This window comes from Entelurus aequoreus, linkage group LG07 (assembly GCF_033978785.1).
Source record: "Entelurus aequoreus isolate RoL-2023_Sb linkage group LG07, RoL_Eaeq_v1.1, whole genome shotgun sequence".
Lineage (NCBI taxonomy): Eukaryota > Metazoa > Chordata > Actinopteri > Syngnathiformes > Syngnathidae > Entelurus > Entelurus aequoreus.
In genome coordinates this window covers 28,047,998-28,074,496 of record NC_084737.1, presented here as the reverse complement: position 1 = coordinate 28,074,496, position 26,499 = coordinate 28,047,998, and the positions used below count along the sequence as shown (strand labels likewise).

The 26,499-nt window shown below is 39.7% G+C and overlaps 1 protein-coding gene across 1 annotated transcript in view; it reads right to left on the bottom strand.

The window, feature by feature from the left end:
- Positions 1-26,148, bottom strand: part of LOC133653632 (extended synaptotagmin-1-like) — a 50,720-nt gene extending 24,572 nt beyond the window's left edge. The window contains exons 1-9 of the mRNA XM_062053131.1: positions 25,675-26,148; positions 8,998-9,039; positions 4,799-4,933; positions 4,614-4,687; positions 4,351-4,423; positions 4,190-4,279; positions 4,066-4,121; positions 1,881-2,001; positions 1,588-1,764 (exon numbers count right to left, since the gene is read on the bottom strand). Of these exons, the coding sequence (XP_061909115.1) occupies positions 1,588-1,764; positions 1,881-2,001; positions 4,066-4,121; positions 4,190-4,279; positions 4,351-4,423; positions 4,614-4,687; positions 4,799-4,933; positions 8,998-9,039; positions 25,675-25,971 (1,065 nt within the window). The 5' untranslated portion in view covers positions 25,972-26,148. The remainder of the gene's footprint in view (positions 1-1,587; positions 1,765-1,880; positions 2,002-4,065; positions 4,122-4,189; positions 4,280-4,350; positions 4,424-4,613; positions 4,688-4,798; positions 4,934-8,997; positions 9,040-25,674) is intronic.
- Positions 26,149-26,499: the final 351 nt, after the last annotated feature.

Genomic DNA, 26,499 nt, shown 5'->3' with positions numbered 1-26,499 from the left:
TACTTTAAATATTTACCACATCAATGCACAGTGTATTTCAGACTTGAAATATATTTAGTTTGAAACACATTCCTCCAGGGGACACCACACAGTGACAAGTCATGTTGCATTACTTCTGAAAAGACAACAATCTTCTCTTTCTGATGTAAACACACAAAGTCTTGCACACACCCAAAGTCAGTTTGTCCGTGAGCCTTTACTGAATTTGCGTTCTTAAAATATTTGGCCTGCATATAAATTGACTCCATTGACAATCGAGATATAGGACACGTTCGGCAGCTTGCTCAAATTTTGTCTGTTGGACGTGCTCGTATGGAACAATTCCACCAATTTTACTTATCTTTAAAGGTGGCAAGCCTCTGGAACAGGGTCCAGGTTTGTTTCGGTACAGTCTCTTGATTTTTTTATTTCGTATGATCCATTTTAATCTAGTTTGTTGGTGCTTCTCACTATACCGCTGGTTTAGTACAGCAATGTAAACAAAAACTTCGTCCAGCAACAAAGGTTACCCAGGCCCGCAATGCATTGTGAAATCACGTGCCTTTTCGGACCCGAAACTAATTTTTCGATTTAAGAACCCTGTTCAGAAACCAGATAACTTTGTAGATCGAGGTTACACTGTAGTGCAGGGGTCACCAACGTGGTGCCCGCGGGCACCAGGTAGCCCGTAAGGACCAGATGAATAGCCCGCTGGCCTGTTATAAAAATAGCTCAAATAGCAGCACTTACCAGTGAGCTGCCTCTATTTTTTAAATTTTATTTATTTACTAGCAAGCTGGTCTCGCTTTGCTCGACATTTTTATTTCTAAGAGAGACAAAACTCAAATAGAATTTGAAAATCCAAGAAAATATTTTAAAGACTTGGTCTTCACTAACTGACAAAGAAACAGATAACAGATTTGGTGTCCAGTTCAAAGTGTGACATGATTTATTTAAAAATTTGAGAGAGAATTTTTTTTTTTTTTTTAATTAAAATTAAAATAAAAAATTTAAAAATTTAAAAAAAATTTGAGAGTTGACTTTTGTATTTTACATGAGTTATTATTTGTACAAACATGGTGCAAAGTAATTCATGATTTGTTAAAAAATGTTAGTGGCTAGCTAGTTAAAATGGGATATTGTGATTTCACAAGACTGTCTTAGAAGTGATCATTTGAAAATGTACAATTTGAAAAATGTGCAGTTAGAGAAAATATAAAAATAAAGTGTCGCATATTGATATTTATCTGTTTCTATATATATTTATTGTGAGAAATCACTAAGATGATCAGTGTTTCCACAAAGATAAATATCATTAATTATTAATAAGAACATAGAGTTAAAGGTAAATTGAGCAAATTGTCTTTTTCTGGCAATTTATTTAAGTGTGTATCTAACTGGTAGCCCTTCGCATTAATCAGTACCCAAGAAGTAGCTCTTGGTTTCAAAAAGGTTGGTGACCGCTGCTGTAGTGTGTAACACAAATTCTTTCTATCAACAACACAATGTTTATTTACTATAATCTGTCAACTTGGCAGTTTAAGTTATTCCCTCAGTCGTAATGTTACATAATTAATCATAGCGACCCCTGCTCCCATCGACACTCACCTCATACATCTCCCTCCACTGCGGGTTCAGATTGCTGTCCACGTAATGCGAGGTAAAGATCTGCGTTCCCACGCGAAGCACAGCGTACGGGTCAGACTTGCCATCAATCAGACCCTTGATGACGGTGTCCTTGGCGGTCAAATCTTCGGCTTCCAGCAGGTGAATACGCACGACTCCCTATGATATATGCAGAAAGACATCGATTTAAGTGGGCTGTGAGACGTTTAGGTGATGCATTTGCTGCCAACGTGTATTCCACAGTTCCCAGGCCATAAATTTACAGAGACAGTTACCCTTGGGAGAGGGGAGCGGAGCTGCGCAACCTGCAGGTCGGCCACCAGGGGGATGGTGAGACGGTTGGGGAGGACCAGTTGGGAGGCTATTGCATCCATTATCATAGTGTCCGATATGGCACTGCAATGAATGCAAGGATGATGGGGACACACAAGACAAACAGAAAGCGGCTACTGCTGACAATGAGAACATAAATAACACACCCAACACCCATTGGCTGTCATGTTGTGTGAATACATTTTAAAACATGACGAATTGCCATTGTCAGAGGAATGACACCCATGACAACATCTAAACTTATTTTTACTAGAACAGTGAGGAATCAGTTCATTTTTTTACTGAAGCTGTTTCTCCATCGTTTACATTCTGACAATGAATAATGACTTTTAAAAATGGCATGTTTAATAAATACAAAAACACAAAGCAGTAGTTCACAAAAGTGAGCACACCCCACAGCTTGTACAGCAATATAGATTTTCTATCCACTGAAAATGTCATCTTCGTGAACCGCAGCTCCCCTGTGCTGGAGGCACCCATGCACCCCCAGAACATGGCACAACCACCACCATGCTTGACTTCAATGAATATACTATCATATTAGTACGCACTTGTGTTGCCAGCAATTTACACTAGGATGGCTTGTCTGTCATTATCTGGCAGCTCTGTCTGCTTTGTGTTGCAGTGCCTGATTTTCGGGCTACAAGGCGGAGCCACCTCCGCGCACACCTGATACCCATTTCCTCTTGACTACTTAAGCGCTCCAGTTCATTCACTCAGCGCCAGTAGATAGGAATCTATGGTTCACCCTTCTAGTCGTGTTCATGTCCTCTGCTGTGGCTCCGCTCAAGGTCCTCGTTCCTGTGGCTCTGACCTGGCGTGGCCATGTAGTGTTTATTTATTCCTCTCCAAACTTTTGTGTACAATTTCTGTTTTCTCCACACATTTTGTGTGCATCCCAAGTTGTTTTTCTCACTTCTTTTTGAGTGCACTTTTTGTTAGTATCTTAATTGTTTCGTCTCTGTATTGGGGTCCTACTCTAGCGAAGGCCGATCGTGACATTGTCAGTTTACAGAAAATCTATACTGCTATACAAGCTATACACTGACTACTCCAAAGTATATTCAAGTTTCAGATCCACGTTATTGCCACTTTAGAAGAAATGTACGGTATGTACTCACTTTTGTACTACTGTAATTCTGTATTTTTCTTGTTATTAAACAAACAGGAACTGGGATTCTGGCACCAAAATACAGCGACTAACATATTCACTTGAATATGTCGCATTGTATACACCCTAATCCAATGATACTCAATACAAAAACTTTTATGAAAAAATACACCTTCACAAATATAGTAATAATGCTCAGAGAGGTATGCACTTAACCAATATTTGTTATTGTGGTTGTAATTTGGACTGCAGCTATCAATTATTAAATCTAATGTAATCTAATCGGTTGAACAGTAGTTAGTGCCCTTGCTTTACAATAAGAAGGTCCTGGGTTCGATTTACCAGGCTCGGGGTCTTTCTGTGTCAAGTTTGCATGTTCTCCCCGTGACTGCGTGGGTTCCCTCCGGGTACTCCGGCTTCCCCCCACCTCCAAAGACATAGATTGATTGGCAACACTAAATTGGCCCTAGTGTGTGAATGTGAGTGTGAACGTTGTTTGTTACCATCAAATGATTAACGTGGACCCCGACTCAAACAAGTTGAAAAACTTATGCGGGTGTTACCATTTAGTGGTCAATTGTACGGAATATGTACTGTACTGTGCAATCTACTAATAAAAGTTTCAATCAATCAATCAATCAAAGTCTGTCTTTGCCACACTCACCCCCCCCCCCCCCCCCACCCCCCACCACCACTCTATTGCAGTGGTGAAAGTTACGTGCACTTGATGCGGTCAAATTTTATCTATTTTTATTAGTGACACTCATTAAATGATTAATCAAAGCGACTGAAGATAAATCAAAAGTGTTTTCTCATCGAATTAATCGATTAACCGTCGCATTATTGAACAGTGTTTGTAAAGACATGTTTGCTAATTTTATTGTGCATCTTGTGTTGTGCCTTCTTATGTAGCATACTTACAAAGATCAGTAATCCACCATTATACATCACAATATAGACAATACAATACAATTAAAGCCAAAATAACTGATCCGGGAAGATCATTATCAACTCACTTCAGTCCAGGGATATCCAACAAGTTGGTCAGACCAGTCCAGTTAATGTCCAGTTTCTATCACACAGTTCAAAATGAGAGATGCGGCACAGTAATTAGAAGAAATAACATGGAGTTCAACTTACAGGTCGGCGGATGAAGAACATGGTGATGGCCCCAACCAGCGGAACGTCTCCAATCAGAGGCTCGAGGATCACACGCAGCTTCCCATTGAGCTATAGAGTTTATTATGTGTGTAAGTGTATTGTATATCTGTCTGAACAAATATCTGTCATTATCTTCATACCTGAATCCCTTTAACCCCAGCTTTGCAAAAGTACTTCTTGATTTCTACGTTGATCTCGACATCGCCGGCATAGCTGCAGGAAGAGGCATGTTTATTTAAGCAAAATGGCTGTTATGATGAGTTTGTGATGAAAACCTGTTTTGAGTTAAGTAAACATACTGAACATGGACACACTCTCAAAATGCCTAACCTGACTGGTTTCTTACACTCAGTCAACAATGTCATACAAAAAAAAAAAATCCACTAATAATTATGATATTTACCTTAAGTATAAATCCAACATGACCTGTCTCCTGTCATGTTCTGTGTGAGCTTTCACGCCAGATACTTTTAAAGCCTGTGAACACGGCGGGATTTAAGCTAGCAAACAAGGCAGACATTAACAATATGCTATTGTTATATTGCTATAGATTTTAAAAGAACCAGAGAGATGCTGTGAGTGAGATACCTTGTCTCCTAGGTTGACCTTGGTGAAGCTCAGGGTCTGCAGATGAATGCTGGAAGCTCGGATGGTTGGAGCGATGGTCTCCAGGAGTAACTTCTCCAGAAACTGCCCGATGAAAGGCCACGCTTGCTGTAAGAGCTACACAGGGGAACATACAACATCACTAGAGTACATTGATAACTGTAGGTTCCATAGTTTTGTAGTTATCATGTCGGCTATATGCAGAATGCTCTGGGTTCAATCCCCAGTGGAACCAAAACCTCTCCCATCCTTCCCTTATAGGTTTAAAGAAGTTTAACTCGAAAATGTTATTCGGCTGTCATGCATTTTTAGAAATGTCTGAGCTATAAATTATTGTCCCTATGTACTTTTTAATAGTTTTGTCTTGAGTAGGTATATTCAACTTAATTGTTTTAAGGGCCACATTTATAGAAAACTAAAGAGAGGGGGCCCAGACTTCTCCCTTCACTATTAGTCTTATTTTATATATTCTGAAGACCCAGGGTCCTCTACAGTTGATTTTGGTCTATTTATTTTGTCAGAGTTACATGAGCGCTCTGCTGTTTTTAAGGATTCAGTTTAATTTTACATACAATTACAACATGATACATCACAATTACCAGTTTCTCTTTTCAACATGTTTGAAAAGGAGTAGGAAGAAGCAGAGCTTATTAATCCTACCTCTTTTCCATTACATAGCATTTTCTAACACTTTTGTTCACTTCTTGTTCTTAATTTATTCACAATATACTCAATGAATAATATAATTAAAGAATAAAATAATAATTATTATTTAAGTAAGTTGTATTTCATATGGTGACATAAATAAGAAAATAAATAAATTCAGAATGTTAATCATGGTTTTTCTTCTTTGTACTTTGTAAAAACTTTGAGTTTGAAGAGTTTCTTAAATTAGATCATATTAGTACACTGTTTGAGTTCTTTACCTAATCCATTCCATCATTTAATTCCACATACACGTGCATACAAATGTTTTAAATTACTTTTTTCTCTAAGGTTATATTTCTCCTCTTTTGTTGAGAGGAATTGTTGTATGTTCTTGGGTAGCAGATCGTAGTTTGCTTTGTGCATAATATTCTGCAAACAAGCTAGTCAAAGATCATTTCTATGACAGCACTCTCAGGACTTTCTGCAAAAATGTGCGTCTCTCACAAGTTCTTTGACCTGAACTTGCGGGCCACTAGTTGAATAACCCAAATAATGAAAAAGAGAGGACCGTAAATTAAAGCTTGAGGTACACTACTAGTATAACTAAAGAAGTTGGACAAATGACTACTGACTGAATCTGAAGTAAACCAGCTACAGTAACACCTTTGTTACATAAATCACATTACGTAAAAAAATTCCATCCATTTCCTACCGATTGTCCCTTTCGGGGGTGCGGGGGGTGCTGGAGCCTATCCCAGCTGCACTCGGGCGGCCCTGACAAAAAGGAGAGGACTTGAATTTGGGTCTTGAGAAACACCTCAATTATGTAAATCACACATTTGGACCCCAGTCAAGGCCGCCTTAATGCACTGGCTGAAGCCCAGGGGCCCCACCCAATCAGGGGCCCCAAATTTTGACGGGCAAATGTAATGATTGTTGTTGGGGCGGCGTGGCGCGGTTGGGAGAGTGGCCGTGCCAGCAACCTGAGGGTTCCTGGTTCGATCCCCAGCTTCTACCAACCTAGTCACGTCCGTTGTGTCCTTGAGAAAGACACTTCACGCTTGCTCCTGATGGGTCGTGGTTAGGGCCTTGCATGGGCAGCTCCCGCCATCAGTGTGTGAATGTGTGTGCGAATGGGTGAATGTGGAAATACTGTCAAAGCGCTTTGAGTACCTTGAAGGTAGAAAAGTGCTATATAAGTATAACCCATTTTACAATTGTTTTTGTTCATATCCATCAATCACAAACAGCTCAGTTTTGTCTTCTGATCATGTAATCTCTCTCTCTCTCTCTCTCTCTCTCTCTTGGCTGCATCGCCTGTGTAAGAGACCAGCGTACAACTATTGAGTTAAAATATAGGTCTCCCGGATCGCCAGCACTGTGTTTGAAGTTGTCGGGCTTCTACTACGCTCGCACAGACGTGTATTCGCTTGTCGAGAAGGTGATATATTCCTGAACGAAATTATTTTTAAAATGTTGCTGTTTGGTTGAGAGAATAAGGATTTTTATTTCAAACTGTGTTTTCGAGCGGGGGGCATAGTGAGGTGGGGGGTTTGAAGCTTGGGTGTGGGGGGCAAAACCCCCTCAGCTGCTGGTCCCCAAGATGTACTCGGCCCTGACCCCAATGTTCTATGTCTGCGAGCGAGGTTAAAATGTAAATGCAAGGATTTGCCAATCTGTTTACAGTGGTCTCAGTTCCTCGATACAACAGGTGAACTCTTGTGTTTGACTCTCAAGTTTTGAACTGAACTTCTGCAATTTTTGTCACGGTGGGAATTTTTGTCAATTCTTCTCAACAAAAGAAGAGAAATATAACCTCAGAGAAAATGTACCTTAAAACATTTGTATGCACGCTCAACATTTAAAACCTTTATTATATCAGTATGTGGAATTAAATTATGGAATGGATTAAGTCAAGAAATCAAACAGTGTACTAATATGATCCAATTCAAGAAACTGTTCAAACTCAAAGTGTATACAAAGTACAAAGAAGAAGAACCATGATAAACAACTTATTGAACTTATGAAATACAACTTACCTCACCATTTATTATAATTATTTTTTCAAACGTTATTATTTATGGAGTACATTGTGAATAAATTGAAAACAGAAAGTGAACATAAGTGTTAGCAATTGCTATGTAAGGAAAAGGGTGTAGGATTAAATAAGCGCTGCTTCTTCCTACTCCTTTTCAAACATGTTGAAAAGAGAAACTGTTCATGTTGTAATTGTATGCATGTTCGAAATAAACTCATAACATAACAATAACCATATATGATAATCACATCAATATAGAGGCAACTTGTTTTTCCATTCTACTGGTACTTTAAGAGAATAAGGTTGGTTTTCATGGTAGAATAAAGGAAAAACTGAAAGACTAATCTAAATTGTACAGTATATTAAATATAATATGGGATCCTGACAGTAACTGCACAAGATACTTACAAAAATGAAGAGAAAAAAACACTTCAGTTTTATTAGGTTTCACATAAACATAAATTAAAGTACACTGTTTCGGCCTGTTCAGGTTGCTTCAGACATTTGTTTATAGCGACATTTGGAACCTGAGAATAAAACCACTTCATAATCAGTAAATTTTCAGTGATAAATGATCTACTGTGAGTGGCCGTTAAATTTTGATGAGTCATTCCTGGTTAAATAAAGGAAAAATAAAAACAAGCAACAAAACAGTAGGAGGATGTGGGTACAGCCACACATGACAATGGAGGTTATAGTGCCAATGCACACACAATGCACATTAAAGCCACTATCACTACCTGTTTCCATTGTGGCTGACTAACTAAAACTCACAGAGGAAATGAATCATTGACAATTCAATGTTGTAATATGAATGATTAGGTTAAGAACCCCCCCAAAAAATAACAAATAAATGGCAGTAACAGCAGAGAAGTTTCAAAGGATACATATTTGAAAAAAGCTCCGCAGAGCGTCAAACTGCTTTTAGCTTCAGCAATTGGGTGTGAGGTGCAGCATGAGGCCCCAGTGACCTCCATCTGCACACTCCTCATGAAACTAGTCATGCTTTCAGGCTACATCGTGCTACACGGCCCACGTTTAGTCCTGCAGCAACCATGCAGTCAATTCACGCTTCTTTGTGTCGACTCCGACCACTGCTTAGTGAAGAAAATCTGCACTGTTGCAAGTTGAACTCAGCAAATTACTTTCACTCAATGTGGACCTCTGACATTAGAGTTGAACAGAATTGTCCCCCTCCAGAAGGACACTTTACAGTATTAGTATTCACATCCACATTTTGCCTGCAGTCTATGTTCCTGCATTGACAGAGAGGCAGAGATGTCGTCTCACCGCAGCTGAATTACACGAGCAGATAGAGTCTGCACTGGATGGAGAGGCTGCAAACAAAGTCGGGTCATCAAAGTCCGGGGAAAACAAGTTCTTTATCTTAATAATTGGTGCAGGGCACTTCCTCTCCTAGTTTCTCATATTTTGTTGGAATTGCATGCTGTTTAAGTGGCTTCAACACAGGATTAAAAAAAATAATACAACTGACCTTGTTCACCCAATCCACTTTTTCCACATCTGGGAAGTTGACCTGTGGAGAAAAGGAAGACAAAGTTGACACCAGAATGTGAAATAACCTGCACCCCTTAGCAGAGTACTTAGGAAGAACACTTAAACTGTAGGTTCACAGTTTTCAAATTATTCAACGCTCCCCTTCTAAATTGCAGCGCACCAATAAAAAAATGTGGCAGAAATGGAACTTACCGCGGCTACAAATGACGACAGTTCAACGAGTTGTTGTCTTGACTTTGTTATGAAATAAATAGTTGATCCATCGACATCTTGTTGTGTTTGTTTGATATACAGTAGGGATCGACCAATTATCAGCACAGATTTTTTACGTATATCGATATAGCTGTTTTTTTACATTTTCTTTTCTTTACAACTACAGCCCGTTTGCCGTGCATAAGAAAAGTGACCCCATTATTTGATTTCAATACATTTAAGTAAAAAAAATACTGTCATTGTCAATAATTCTCCCCAAATATGTTTTATTATTTGACAGGGCATTTATTTGATTTCCTGTGAGAATTTTTACCCGATCTCTTTTTCTTTCTCTCCTTCTAATGCAGTGCTGATCACCTACAGTACGTCTCCTCTGCTGAAATGAACTTGTCAAAACGTCCATTTTTTGGCAAGAATTCCAGTTTTTGTTTTTCTTTCCTGGCACCTTTCTCACATTTGTTTTCGCTCCTGCAGTGATTGCGGGGCATGACAAGCCTCCGGTTGCAACACTTGGAGCGTGGGCTCATTAAAAGGAGCGTGGCGAGACCAATTAACGCGACTGAGGGGTAGAAAATGGATGGATGGACAGAGATGGCTGGACATAAGGACCACAGAAAAGATATCGCTGCCAAAAATCCAAACATTGTGTAAATTGACAAATAAGACACTTATTATATAAGTAAAGAAAAGCAGGCATCAGCTCACACATTCTCATACTTTCTAAAACATCCAGGAAGAAATTACATCAGCCATCTTGAAAAATGTGTCAACTATAAGCAACTTGTAGGAGCCCAGAATAGTTTTTATTCAAATGTTCGCAATATTTTAAAGTTCCTGACTAGGGAACCTTACAATGTATTAAATTCATAAACTGTTACAAAATTTTATAAAATTAAGTAGATGGGGAGTAAAGAAATCAGGAGACCCAGGAGATTTACGATATTTTGAAATGCAAATGCTGATCCTCTTAGACACACGTAACAAATGTGTTAATTGACCACAACATTAGCGCCGCATAAAACATTATGCTGCTGCTGGTTCGATGTTTCCTAAAAATATATTTTTTTTAAACAAAAAACCTTAAAGCCTTGTCCAGCTGTTTATTGACATACTATATACTATTCATGTTGAAATAAATGTTACTGCAAATGAATATCGACTCTAAATATCGGTAACGACCTCCTTGACTACTAATAATCAGTATCGGAAAAAAGTATATCGGTCAGTCTCTAATATACAGTACTGTACAGCGCTTTATATTGTGTTCAAAGTATACAAACCTTTACTAAAATATGGACTTTTGTTGAGGCTGGAAAGCCATTATTCATGTTTACATTGTTTCTTATTGAGAATTTTGCTTCATAAAAACTTTTCTATTTTTGAACCCTGTTCAAAAACCAATTAAGTTTGTAAATTTAGGTTACACCGCAAACTACTTTGTGATGTAATAATAATAAAACCTTTTCAAAACAGGTTACTGGTTACACAAGCTCCTTTTGTTTTCTGACGTATGACGTATAAGCACAGTGAGTAAGCAAAAAGATGCCTAAAAAATATATACATTAGAAAAAAGTGATTCTTGAAAATTTTTAATCGATTCAGAATTGTAATAAATACGTGAATCGACAGCCCTACTATTTAATTTTTTTTTTAGAGTTTTTACAGAACTATCCCAGCGTCCTTTGATTTTTGAGTATGCAGCCCATGGTGGAAAATGTTTGGACACCACCGATGCAGGGATGGGTACTAAATTTGGTACTTTTGTAGGGACTAACTAACTAACTAACTAACTAACTAACTAACTAACTAACTAACACAGTTTGTCTCTGGAACATATTATTTTCATGTCCTTTATGTACATCCAATGGGAAAAAGAGTTTTGAAATAAAAAACAAAAAATAATCAGCATTACGCCTAACAGGTTGTGTGAACATGGCAGTTTTAACTCTAACTAATTTATTCCTGAGCTTAAATGTGAACACTTTCACGAGAGCAGCCGTCATGAATATTTATTGTGATGCAATAAATCAGACAGAAATGGGACCGACTAATGTTCTTAAAGGCAAGACTTGGAGCCAACGACACACTCTGAAAAAGTACATCATTGCACATTGACAGTGACAATGGCTTTTGTACCGTTCCATCTTGGGGACCTTTTTGGTCCTGGAACAAGTCCAAACAGCTACCTCAGACTCCAACAATTAGCCCTGAGGGGTGTGTTAGTGTACGTACAGTAGATCAGTGGTCTCCAACCTTTTTTCTTCTGAGAACGACTTTTACAAAATGAAAAAGGCCGAGAGATACTCTTTTTTGTGACGTTTATTTTCATAGCTTATTTCAACACAAAGAAAGGAAATAAGCATTTTTGCTAGAACATTAACACTATGTTGTTGTACAAAACTCACATTTTGTAATAAAAATTTAACAATCAAAAATTACTGTTCATCTGCATCTTGTATTTCAATTTGTATTTATTTTTAGTTGTTTATTTTAAATCACTTTAAGAGCTACTTTGGCTAAAGGAAAGGGTGTTGTTTTTATTTACAAAACCAAAAATCCGTGAATTTGTCACGTTATGTAAATCGTAAATAAAAACAGAATACAATGATTTTCAAATCCTTTTCAACTTATATTCAATTGAATACACGGCAAAGACAAGATATTTAATGTCCGAACTGAGAAACTTAATTTTTTTTTGCAAATAATCATTAACTTAGAATTTAATGGCAGCAACACATTGCAAAAAAGTTGGCACAGGGGCATGTTCACCACTGTGTTACATGGCCTTTCCTTTTAACAACACTCAGTAAACATTTGGGAACTGAGGAGACCAATTTTTTAAGCTTTTCAGGTGGAATTCTTTCCCATTCTTGCTTGATGCATGCTGTTGTAGCACGTGGCTTGGCATTGTCTTGCTGAAATAAGCAGGGGCGTCCATGATAACGTTTCTTGGATGGCAACAAATGTTGCTCCAAAACCTGTATGTACGTTTCAGCATTAATGGTGCCTTCACAGATGTGTAAGTTACCCATGCCTTGGGCACAAATACACCCCCATACCATCACAGATGCTGGCTTTTACACTTTGCGCCTAGAACAGTCCGGATGGTTCTTTTCCTCTTTGTTCCGGAGGACACGACGTCCACAGTTTCCAAAAACCATTTGAAATGTGGACTCGTCAGACCACAGAGCACTTTTAAACTTTGCCTCAGTCCATCTTTGATGAGCTCGGGCCCAGCAAAACCGGTGGCGTTTCTGGGTGTTGTTGATAAATGGCTTTCGCTTTGCATAGTAGAGTTTTAACTTGCACTTACAGATGTAGCGATGAACTGTAGTTACTGACAGTGGTTTTCTGAAGTGTTCCTGAGCCCATGTGGTGATATCCTTTACACACTGATGTCGGTTTTTAATGCAGTACCGCCTGAGGGATCAAAGGTCACAGGCATTCAATGTTGGTTTTCAGGCTTGATGCTTACGTGCAGTAATTTCTCCAGATTCGTAGATGGTAAAATTCCTAAATTCCTTGCAATAGCTGGTTGAGAAATGTTGTTCTTAAACTGTTCGACAATTTGCTTACGCATTTGTTCACAATGTGGTGACCCTCGCTCCATCCTTGTTTGTGATCGACTGAGCATTTCATGGAAGCTACTTTTATTCCCAATCATGGCACACACCTGTTCCTAATTAGCCTGTTCACCTGCAGGATTTTCCAAATAAGTGTTTGATGAGCAAGAGTCTTTTTTGCCACTTGTGCCATTTTTTTTAAAGATGTTTCAGGCATCAAGTTCCAAATGAGCTAATATTTGCAAAAAATAACAAAGTTTTCCAGTTTGAACGCTAAATATATTGTCTTTGCAGTCCATTCAATTGAATATAGGTTGAAAAGGATTTGCAATTCATTGTATTGTGTTTTTATTTACGATTTACACAACGTGCCAACTTCACTGGTTTTGGGTTTTATGTATGACTGGCAACATTTAAATTAAGAAGCTGATCTGTTTGTGCTATTTGTGGTAATTTATCATTAAATAGAGTCACAATGTCTGCATTGAAAAGTTATACATATACAGTAGTACCTAACTGGTTCTGTGGCGTAACTCTTAACTGAAAACACTTGCATCTCAAATCAGCGTCTCCCATTGAAATTAGTTGAAATCAATTAAATTGGTGCTCGAGCCCCCCAAAACAACACCATTTTAACATGTAACATGCCTTTTAAAAAGGAGTACACAAACTTCTAGAAAAGAATATTGTATAAAAACTATACAATAACATTTACTACTAACAACTGCCGTAGTTTTATCCCATCCATCCATGTTCTACCGCTTATTCCCTTCAAGGTCGCGGGGGGCGCTGGAGCCTATCTCAGCTACAATCGGGCGGAAGGCGGGGTACACCCTGGACAAGTCGCCACCTCATCGCAGGGCCAACACAGATAGACAGACAACATTCACACTCACATTCACACACTAGGGCCAATTTAGTGTTGCCAATCAACCTATCCCCAGGTGCATGTTTTTGGAGGTGGGAGGAAGCCGGAGTACCCGGAGGGAACCCACGCAGTCACGAGGAGGACATGCAAACTCCACACAGAAAGATCCCGAGGCCGAGATTGAACTCACGACTACTCAGGACCTTCGTTTTGTGAGGCAGACGCACTAACCCCTGTGCCACCGTGCTGCCCGCCGTAGTTTTATTAAGTAAGGAAATATTATTGTACAGCATTTACCTGGAAGAGTGGACTTGTACGATATCTTTTTAGAGCTACTTCTCTGTCAAACACACCATCAGCAGCTTTTCCATGTGTTCATGGAAAAATGTCCGACATTTAGATACTATTTTAACATCCTTAGACTCATTCTGCTTCAGTATGGTGCAGACTGGCAGTGATTCGCTCAAATTGCTTCACCAAGTTGTCAACACTCTCTGTCATGTTTTTTTTAAATCATTTTCTTTTTTTCAATTTAATGAATATAATCCACTTCTTCTTCTCAGCACTGTCTTTCAAATTCACTTTCTTCCTAACAAAGCTATGTCCATCTTTCGCAACACACTAACGCTAGCGAGTAAGACCAGATGTTTTGAACGGATCTTACGGGGTTCACTGTGATATTTGCTACACCAACTAATAGCGGGGATGCTTGTAACTCAAATTTGTACTTGTAACTCGAAGCATAGCAATTAGCCGAGAGACAGCTCTTATCTCAAAACACTCTTAAGTTGAGGTACCACTGTGTTAAGATTTTAAGTAAATAGCCTTTGACCGTTTGGTGAGCTACTCAAAATCCACTAGCGAGCTAAACGGTAGCTCATGTGCTGTTAGTTGGATACCCCTGATGTTGATCCTACCTTAAGGCAATAAGCGGTGTCCTATTATTTCTCACAATGTGTATTTTAGATCATTTGATCGAGCTTCATGCATGCATGCACACACTGCTTGCTCTCCCATGCTTTCTTATATCCAGATATGGTGATCCATGTCTTGTGTTTATGAGTCAGTTTTTGAAAGCCACATAAGGTCAAGAACTGCTCCACTGAAGTGAAAAGAGCAAATATTTTCTCACGAAAATTTCTATTGTGTGTAAAATCCTTTCTAGCACAGATGCATTTTTGGAAAGTGCTGATGATAGGAGAAGGCTTACTTAAAAATGAAACTTGCCAATGGGCACTTATTATGTACTATATGTAGGGGTGTCCTGATCTAGTATTGATATCAGATATCGGTCCGATATCAGCAAAAAACAAGTATTGGTTGATATCGGCTTGTGTGTAAAATCCCTGATATAAGCTCCAATACCAGCAGTCCTGCATTGTGTTTACTTGTGCAAAGCTGGACAGCCAGTTAACATCTAAATGTTCTGCGTCATGAGCTTAACTTAATGAATTAATGAGACCATTACGTGTCACCAATAAACTAATTAAATAATAAAAGCAGGAGAGCATATGTCTGTCATAAGGTAGTATTTTTCATACCTACCATTGTTCTTTGAGAAATTTCACTTGCTCAAACCTTATCTGACATTCAAAATAACAAAAACCCTTATCTCCCCCTTATTGCTTTTAATTGGCCGACATGACAGGGATAACTGAATTCCTGCGAAGTAGGAATTTTTCATTATAAATCCCATATTTTCGTACCTAGAGCATTATTAAAATCACATTTTTAAACATCATGAGAGCCCTCTCGACGTGAAATAAGAGTATTATTAATCTTGGTAGTTTACTGTTAATATCTGGTTACTTTCTGTTGTAACATGGTTCTACCTACACTTCTGTTAAAATGTATTAAACACTTATTCTTCTGTTGTTTGAATACTTTACATTAGTTTTGGGCGATACCACAAATATGGGCATTGATCCAATACCAAGTAGTAACAGGTGCAGTATTGGTCATATCAATGCTGATACTGATACTTCAATTTTCAAGATCATTGAATGATTAATTTTTGGAATATTAAAATTAGGACTGGGCGATATGGCCTTTTATTAATATCTCGATATTTTTAGGCCATCTCACGATACACGATATATATCTCGATATTTTGCCTTAGCCTTGAATTAACACTTGATGCATATAATCACACCAGTATGATGATTCTATGTGTCTAAATTAAAACAGTCTTGTTAATACTGCATTAATAAATGCTAATTTTAAACTTTCATGCAGAGAGGGAAATCACAACTAAGTAAATTTACCAAAACTGTATTTATTAAACAGTTATTAAGCAGTGGCACAAACATTCATGTAATTTCCAAAACAGAAAGTGCAAGATTGTCAGAGACATTTTAAAACAAGCTATTAGTGCACTCTTGTGCATGATGTCACTAAGATGACATATCAAACAACACTAAATTAAAGTGCACTTTTTGTACAGAACGCTACTACAATAGTTTAAAACAAATAAAGTGCACTTTTGTGCATGATGTCACACAAAATATTTCAATAACTGTCAAATACAAATGAGCTGCATAATAGGAAATCAAATAGTATATGTCCTTCGATATGTGGTAGCTTCCTGCGGACGTTATCTCCTTGTGTTGTTGACTATTTTTTTCATACGGTGTTGATCTGGAAATGGTTGCTTGGGAATTTTGTTGCTGTGGCACCGGCCGGAGATGTTGACATGCAGAGTTTCAAGCACTCTTCATTCTCTAGCGGGTGACTTTTCAAATGATGCTACAAATTAGCAGTAATGCTACTTTTTGTAGCAATGCTTTTGCCGCATACACATACTTGACATACTACGGTTGTCAGTTCGACATCTTCGCGCTTGAAGCCAAACCACCACGACGATGGACTCCCTGCTGTTTTTCTTGGGAATTAATTCTCCCTTCATTTGTTACCAGATTCGCACCTTCTCTCTCTCGTTTTACCACTCGCACCTCTCCGCTAGCATCACAGCTAACGTTACCCATGGTGCTACCTCTCTGCTCGGCGAGGGTATGACGTTGCACACGTGACAGTATGTGACGTATGTAAGAAGGTGCGCTTGTTTTATGTGTCTGTGCGAAGGACAGACAAGAAAGATTGAGAAGAGCCTGTAGTGTAATGCCCACAGCTAAAAGCAACTGCGTGACAACGTATACTCGAATATCACGATATAGTCATTTTCTATATCGCACAGTGACAAACCCGCGATATATCGAGTATATTCGATATATCGCCCAGCCCTAATAAAAATAATTTCCTACTATTGGTTCTGATTTAAATCCTTTAGTTTTGCCCTTAAAGGCCTACTGAAACCCACAACTACCGACCACGCAGTCTGATAGTTTACACATCAATGATGAAATCTTAACATTGCAACACATGCCAACACGGCCGGGTTAACTTATAAAGTGCAATTTTAAATTTCCTGCTAAACTTCCGGTTGGAAACGTCTATGTATGATGACGTATGCGCGTGACGTCACGACGGCAACGGAAGTATTCGTACCCAATGTGTCACCATACAAACTGCTCTGTTTTCATCGAACAATTCCACAGTATTCTGGACATCTGTGTTGGTGAATCTTTTACAATTTGTTTAATGGACAATGGAGACTGCAAATAACAAAGTTGTAGGTGCGATCGGTGTATTAGCAGCGGACTACAACAACACAATCAGGAGGTTGTGTTGTGTTTGAGCTGGATACAAGACGCACTACCGTGAGTACAGCTTTGGCTTGCAAACATTTGATCGCTTGCCCGTACGTGCGTGTCGCTATGTGCATGTCACGTACGTAACTTTGGGGAAATATATGTTTCTTGCCGACTCTGATGGCGGCCGGGGTGTCGTCGACAGCTACAACGCCAGCCGCCGCCGCCGCTGCTCCGTAGTTAGCTTCAATTGTTAAGCTTCGCCAAGCTGGAAATTATTAACCGTGTATTTACATGTTCATTGTTTAATAGTATTGTTGATCTTCTGTCTATCCTTCCAGTCAGGGATTTATTTCTTTTGTTTCTATCTGCATTTGAGCCAGATGCTATCACGTTAGCTCAGTAGCTAAAGAGCTTCGCTGATGTATTGTCGTGGAGATAAAAGTCACTGTGAATGTCCATTTCGCGTTCTCGACTCTCATTTTCAAGAGGATATAGTATCCGAGGTGGTTTAAAATACAAATCCGTGATCCACAATAGAAAAAGGAGAGTGTGTGGAATCCAATGAACCCTTGTACCTAAGTTACGGTCAGAGCGAAAAAAGATACACCCTGCACTGCCTCTCTAGTTCTTCACTCTAACGTTCCTCATCCACGAATCTTTCATCCTCGCTCAAATTAATGGGGTAATCGTCGCTTTCTCGGTCCGAATCTCTCTCGCTCCATTGTAAACAACGGGGAATTGTGAGGAATCCTTCCTCCTGTGACGTCACGCTACTTCCGGTATAGGCAAGGCTTTTTTTTATCAGCGACCAAAAGTTGCGAACTTTATCGTCGTTGTTCTATACTAAATCCTATCAGCAAAAATATGGCAATATCACAAAATGATCAAGTATGACACATAGAATGGATCTGCTATCCCTGTTTAAATAAAAAAAAATCCATTTCAGTAGGCCTTTAAAGCCTTCCTGTGTCCAGGAATTTATTTCCTGAGTTTGTAAACAATGCCAAAAACGACCAAATATATTTTGATAACAAAAAAATATTGCTCCAACCACTTTGGTATCGCACTGATACCATACTACTTGGTATCGTTATTGTCGATATGTGTATCGATCTCGCCCACTTTTGTTTAAATTCAAGAGCTCTAGCTTAGCGGTCAGCATATCCTCCTTCTGTGTGTAATGTAGCATGTTTATTTATTCCTCGTTCTCCAGTGATAATGCTACCTGTAATAAACGTAGTTTAAATGCCGCCATGGAGGCAAGGATTGTTGACGTAAAAGTGACTTCACACTGTGGAGGGACGTTAGCCGCTGGCGAGAATGCTAAATTAGATTGAGGACAACTTTGTTTGTTGTTGTGAAATTTGCAGAACACCGCTAGAATGGGTCATCAACATGCATCATCATGATATATAACCGTAATATTAAAACTCTATCATCTGTCAATTATATATAATTTATGTTGTATATCGTCTGTATCGTGCAACCCTAATTCATCTTTTTAGTTGATTGAGCCATTTCATGCTCCAAAATTGCAAACACAAAGAATGTGCTTTAAAAAAATGTCTGTGAAATTTGAAGCTGATGTGGTGTGGCACGACTAAAACAAGGCAGGGGTTTCATTTAACAAGTATATTTCATATGTTTGACCACTGTAACATTAAACACAGTTTGAACAGCAACATTGTGTTTGAAAACTTAATTAAGTGATTTTTTTTGTCGTACCACTATGGAGCCCGCCTATCGAACCATAGTTTGAGAATCCCTGAATTAGGGCAATCATTTTATAGAATGTGCTTTAAAAAATCTTTATGTGCAATATTTGAAGCTGATGTGGTGAGGGACGACTGCACTATGATTCGTGCTGGTATCATATCGGATAAATATCGGTATTGGCAATGCTCAAAGCTCTAATATTGGTATCGGAAGTGGAAAATTTACTATATCATCTAACCCCTACTATATCATCTAATGCAGTGGTTTTCAAACTTTTTTCACCAAGTACCACCTAAGAAAGCACTTGGCTGACCAACATTATAATACAGTAGCGTAGTAGGCATAGGTATTCATTAAAAACAAGGCAGAGGTTTTATTTAACAAGTGTATTGAATATTTTTGGCCACTGTAACTTTAAACACAGATTGAACACTAACATTGTGTTTGAATACTTAATTAAGTGATTCTTTGTCGTACCACTATGGAGCATGCGTACCGAACCACAGTTTGAGAATCACTGAATGAGGGCAATCATTTTGTACAATGTACTTGATAAAATCTTTATGTGCAATATTTGAAGCTGATGTGGTGAGGGACAACTGTGCTATGATTCGTGCTGGTATCCATCCATTTATTCATTTTCTACTGCTTCTCCCTCTCGGGGTTGTGCTGGTATCGTATCGGATAAATATCAGTATTGGCAATTCTCAAAGCTCTAATATCAGTATCGGAAATGGAGCACTTGTATCGAACACCCCAGCCCCAGCAGGCACAAGACGTTGATACACCATTGATTATACATACAAGGTCTTTTAAAACTTATTTTAAAACAATGCCGCAAAATAGTTGCATTTGTAAATTGAGACGGCGTTTATGTCCAAAGTTGGATCCATGTTGTTGGTTGGGAAAAAGACCAAATTTCAAAGGTCAAATCAACGTCACAACCTGACATTGAATATACGTCGTCCAAAAGCATGTTGTTTCAATGTTATATTTATGTTGTAGAATATTGGTTGGGAAATGACCAAAATTCAATGGTCAAATCAACGTCCGAGCCCAACATTGATACAACGTTGTTATGTTTGACGCTAGGACCTCATTCAGCAAGTTCTCAACGTTGTTTTAATGTCTTGTGCCTGCTGGGCTATATCATCTAATGCAGTGGTTTTCAAACTTTTTTCACCAAGTACCACCTCAGAAAACACATGGATCCCCCCAAGTACCACCATAATGACAAACATTAAAATACAGTAGCGTAGTAGTCCTAAATATTCATTATACTGGCTCACCTGCACTGGCTTCCTGTGCACTTAAGATGTGACTTTAAGGTTTTACTACTTACGTATAAAATACTACACGGTCTAGCTCCAGCCTATCTTGCCGGTTGTATTGTACCATATGTCCCGGCAAGAAATCTGCTTTCAAAGAACTCTGGCTTATTAGTGATTCACAGAGCCCAAAAAAAGTCTGCGGGCTATAGAGCGTTTTCTATTCGGGCTCCAGTACTATGGAATGCCCTCCCGGTAACAGTTAGAGATGCTACCTCAGTAGAAGCATTTAAGTCCCACCTTAAAACTCATTTTTATCCTCTAGCCTAGACCAGTTGATCTGCCGTTTCTTTTCTTTTCTCCTCTGCCCCCCTCTCCCTTGTGGAGGGGGAGTTACACAGGTCCGGTGGCCATGGATGAAGTGCTGGCTGTCCAGAGTCGGAACCCGGGGGGACCGCTCGCCTGTGCATCGGTTGGGGACATCTCTGCGCTGCTGACCTGTCTCCGCTCTGGATGGTTTCCTGCTGGCCCCACTATGGACTGGACTCTCACTATTATGTTGGATCCACTATGGAATGGACTTTCGCTGATAATTTGGATCCACTATGGACTGGACTTTCACAATATTATGTCAGACCCACTCGACTAGGGTTGGGTATCGAGTATCGAGTATCGATTGGAACCGGGACTAACTTTCCGATTCTCCCGGAATCGTTCAAAAGTTTAAATTTCGATTCCTATTTTCGATACCAGTCCGCCGACCGGAAAAAAAATATGTCCGCCGAACCGGAAGAAGAAGACGCTGAACACCAACGAAGAAGCGCCCACCGCCGGACGTGTTAGCATAGCCGAGCGAGTCAGTCAAGCTCAAGCATGGATAGCGGGCGTCGGCGGTCGAAAGTGTGGCTTTACTTTACAAAAAAAAAAAGAAATAACCGCGAAATAACAGACCTCCATGTCCGTCAAGAAACGAGTGGAGAGAGAGCTACCACCAATACTTATGTCTGACGACCTTGCTACATGGTGGTGGTCCGGTGGAACCAACAAAAGACTTATCCTTTGCTGTCAGATCTTGCTTTCTACTATTTATGCGTTCAAGCTTCTTCCACACCCAGCGAACGTGTATTTTCCACAGCAGGAGACACTATCTGTCCAGAACGCTCACGCATCCTGCCTGAGAAGGCGGATATGGTCATTTTCCTAAACAAGAACTGTCTCTGATTTTATACTGTACCTGCTGCTAATCTGGACTGGGTTTTGCAAGTTGTTTCTTATTGTTTATTTGCTTTTCTGCACCAGGTTAGCCCATCAGTGGGAGCACGGTAACATTTTTAAGTACCTGCAGCATCATACACTTGTGTGTAAATGTGTTTTCATGAGGTTTTCAAAAATAAAGCTCTCTTGAGGAAAGTGTACCCCTGGGAAAATGTATTCATAATTTATAATATTTATATTCAAGTTCATAGATTTGATATTTATATTCTAGTTGAAAACAGCCCTGTGAGGAATTTATAGTAAAGTTCATAAAAAGTTAATAGAATTAAAATTTGATGGAGAATGTCAGACTATTTCATTCAGAAAGACTGTAGGTTAGCTAGCTCATTTAAAATATCCTAAACTTTTTTTTGACCCTGCCTCTTAAAATAATCGGAATCGAGAACCGTAAGGAATCGGAATCGAAACAAAGAATCGGAATCGGAATTGGTATCGTTCGAATTCAAACGATACCCAACCCTACACTCGACATCCATTGCTTTCGGTCTCCCCTGGGGTCCTCTCCAAGGTTTCTCGTAGTCATTCACATCGACGTCCCACTGGGGTGATTTTTCCTTGCCCTTATGTGGGCTCTGTACCGAGGATGTCGTTGTGGCTTGTGCAGCCCTTTGAGACACTTGTGATTTAGGGCTATATAAATAAACATTGATTGATTGATTCATTAAAAACAAGGCCAAGGTTTTATTTAGCAAGTGTATTTAATATGTTTGCCCACTGTAACATTACACATATTAATATTTAAGTGTTTTTTTAGGGGTTTGAGAATCAAACCTAATGAGTGGAGAAGGGTTACCGTATCTTCCGCACAATAAGGCGCACCGGATTATAAGGCGCACCTTCAATGAATGGCCTATTTTAAAACTTTGTTCATATATAAGGCGCACCGCATTATAAGGCGCATAGAATAGATGCTACAGTAGAGGCTGGGGTTATGTTATGCATCCATTAGATGGAGCTGCGCTAAAGGGAATGTCAACAAAACAGTCAGATAGGTCAGTCAAACTTTATTAATAGATTACAAACCAGCGTTCTGACAACTCCGTTCACTTCCAAAATGAATAAACAGCTGTTTTATTATTTTCCCCGAGGTAAAGTCAGTGACGTAGTGTTTCGTTTATCCTTTAACAACAGCAAGGTATAACATGTAGTGCAACATTTATATGAAGTGAATTATATTTATATAGCGCTTTTCTCTAGTGACTCAAAGCGCTTTACATAGTGAAACCCAATATCTAAGTTACATTTTTTTTAAACCAGTGTGGGTGGCACTGGGAGCAGGTGGGTAAAGTGTCTTGCCCAAGGACACAACGGCAGTGACTAGGATGTCAGAAGCGGGGATCGAACCTGGAACCCTCAAGTTGCTGGCACGGCCACTCTACCAACCGAGCTATACCGCCCCAATATCACATACACTGCAAAAACTGAAATCTAAGTAAGATTAAATATCTCAAATAAGGGTGATATTTGCTTATTTACGGTCCGATAAGATACTTCTTCTCACTAAGCAGATTTTATGTTAGAGTGTTTTACTTGTTTTAAGGGTTTTGGTCCTAAATTATCTCTGTAAGATATTACAGCTTGTAGCTGAGATTTGAAGACCTATATTGAGTAAAACATGCTTGAAACTATAATATCAACTGTTGCAAAGCTGTGTCATCTACACTCACAAATCAAATGAAATCAAATCAACTTTATTTATAAAGCACACTTAAAATTTACCACAGGGGTAGCCAAAGTGCTGTACAATGGGCAGGTTAAAAGATAATACGAGAACCGAGCAAACACAACACAAACAGAACACGATAAAAAATAAATAAATAAAACATAAAAACATAAAAACAGGTTCACAGCAGGTGTATTATGGGGCGCCATTGCAGGATGAATATCACTCATTATAAAACTACTTTTTTAAAGTAATACTTCAAGCATGAAAAAAAAATCATGATGCCGAGCGCATATCTTAAAGGCCTACTGAAACCCACTACTACCGACCACGCAGTCTGATAGTTTATATATCAATGATGAAATCTTAACATTATAACACATGCCAATACGGCCGGGTTAACTTATAAAGTGACATTTTAAATTTGCCGCTAAACTTCCGGTTCGAAACGCCTCTGCGGATGACGTATGCGCGTGACGTAGCCCGGCGAACACGGGTATGCCTTCCACATTGAAGCCGATATGAAAAAGCTCTGTTTTCATTTCATAATTCCACAGTATTCTGGACATCTGTGTTCGTGAATCTGTTTCAATCATGTTCATTGCATTATGGAGAAGGAAGCCAAGCAAGCAAAGAAGAAAGTTGTCGGTGCGAAATGGACGTATTTTTCGAACGTAGTCAGCCACAACAGTACACAGCCGGCGCTTCTTTGTTTACATTCCCGAAAGATGCAGTCAAGATGGAAGAACTCGGATAACAGAGACTCTAACCAGGAGGACTTTTGATTTGGATACACAGACGCCTGTAGAGAACTGGGACAACACAGACTCTTACCAGGATTACTTTGATTTGGATGACAAAGACGCAGACGTGCTACTGTGAGTATGCAGCTTTGGCTTTTTTTTGCGTATGTACGTAACTTTTTTTAAATATATAAGCTTTATGAACCTTGGGTTAGGTGAACGGTCTTTTGGGCTGAGTGATTGTGTGTGTTGATCATGTGTTTGAATTGTATTGGCGTGTTCTATGGAGCTAGGAGCTAGCAGAGGAGCTAGGAGCTAGCATAACAAACACGCAGGTGTTATTATGCAGGATTAATTTGTGGCATATTAAATATAAGCCTGGTTGTGTTGTGGCTAATAGAGTATATATATGTCTTGTGTTTATTTACTGTTGTAGTCATTCCCAGCTGAATATCAGGTACCGTGAGTATGCAGCCTTGGCTGCTAAACATTCGATAACTTGACCGTATGTGCGCGTCACGTACGTAACTTTTTAAAAATATATAAGCTTTATGAACCTTGGGTTAGGTAAACTGTCTTTTGGGCTGAGTGATTGTGTGTGTTGATCAGGTGTTTGAATTGTATTGGCGTGTTCTATGGAGCTAGGAGCTAGCAGAGGAGCTAGGAGCTAGCATAACAAACACGCAGGTGTTTTTATGCAGGATTAATTTGTGGCATATTAAATATAAGCCTGGTTGTGTTGTGGCTAATAGAGTATACAGTGTATATATGTCTTGTGTTTATTTACTGTTGTAGTCATTCCCAGCTGAATATCAGGTCACCCTCGGGTCTCACAGCATCTTCCCTATCTGAATAGCTTCAACTCCCCACTAGTCCTTCACTTGCACTTTACTCATCCACAAATCTTTCATCCTCGCTCAAATTAATGGGGAAATTGTCGCTTTCTCGGTCCGAATCTCTCTCACTTCATGCGGCCATCATTGTAAACAATAGGGAACTTTGCATATATGTTCAACTGACTACGTCACGCTACTTCCGGTAGGTGCAAGCCTTTTTTTTATCAGATACCAAAAGTTGCAATCTTTATCGTCGTTGTTCTATACTAAATCCTTTCAGCAAAAATATGGCAATATCGCGAAATGATCAAGTATGACACATAGAATAGATCTGCTATCCCCGTTTAAATAAAAAAAATTCATTTCAGTAGGCCTTTAATGTCAAGATAATGGCACTAGCATTTATTTAATTTAAGAGTATTTTTCAACATATTGAGCAAAAAGGTCTCTTTTTTTCTACCAAGAAAAGTGCACTTGTTATTAGTGAGAATATACAATATATATAGAATTTTCTTGTTCTATTGGCAGATAATTTTTCTTACTTCAAATAAAATACCACTAATTTTTGTATATTTTTTTCTTGTTTTGCAACACTTGACTTTTTGCAGTGTATAAGGCGAACCGGATTATAAGGCGCACTGTCAGCTTTTGATAAAAAATTTGAGGTTTTTAGGTGCGCCTTATAGCGCGGAAAATACGGTAGTTATAATGCAAACTTGCCGAGGGGACTTACTTATTGGTAAATAAAGAGCAAATCATGAGTAGTTTAAAACTGTGAGGACTGGAGGACCTCGGCTCTAAACTAGACAGCAAGAACGAGCGTCATGGCGGTGAATGAGCAGATAAGGACTCTCCTTACCCAGGGTGGCAGGTCCCGTTTGGCTCGGAAGTGCTTGGCGGTGGTGAATTCCCTCTCGTTCTCCAGGAGGTACATGGCCGCGTTGAGCCGCCTCACTTTGTCCAGCCTGGCGTGCTTCCAGCCCATGTAGACCAGGAGCCCCAGGAGCACCACGGTGATGCTGAAGCCGTAGTACCCGGCCAGGTACACCGGCAGCAGCGCGCCCAGGCATTTGGCGAAGGACCACAGGGCGCCCACCGCGCGCTCTCCCGCGGGGGCTTCGTCCGACGAACTCGGGGCTGCGACCGCGGAGGGCATCGCAAGAGCCGTTACTTTTTTTTTATTTCCCCCTCTCTCTCTCTCTCTCTCTCTCTCTCTCTCTCTCTCTCTCTCTCTCTCTCTCTGCCTCGCAGCGAAGTCCTCAAGCTTGACAGCTGGCGCGGTTTAAAGCATCATGAGACCCTGCACTCTTCGCTCAGTTCCGCAGAGCCCCCCTCCCCCCACCCCCCCCCCCCCCTCCACCAACAAATTCTCTGTTTGGTGGACGTGTCTTCTTCTTCTTCTTCTTCCTCCTCCTCTTCTTCTTCTCAGCGGCAGCAGTGAGCTTTAAGGGGCGGGCTCTCCGCCTCCAATCCTCTTCCACGTCAAATCCAGCGAGCTAAAACACGCAGAATTAACTCGCACGCGCACGGGAGTAAGTTAAATGGCGACTAGGCACGGTGCAGACATGCGTGATGGTTGCGGGAGCTGCGTGCGGCCTGCGTGCGGCCTGCGTGCACCAGAAGTCAGCCTCTCCACTGCGGCATCCTGCTGAGCACGACAACAGGTTTAATGCAAGGGAGGTGT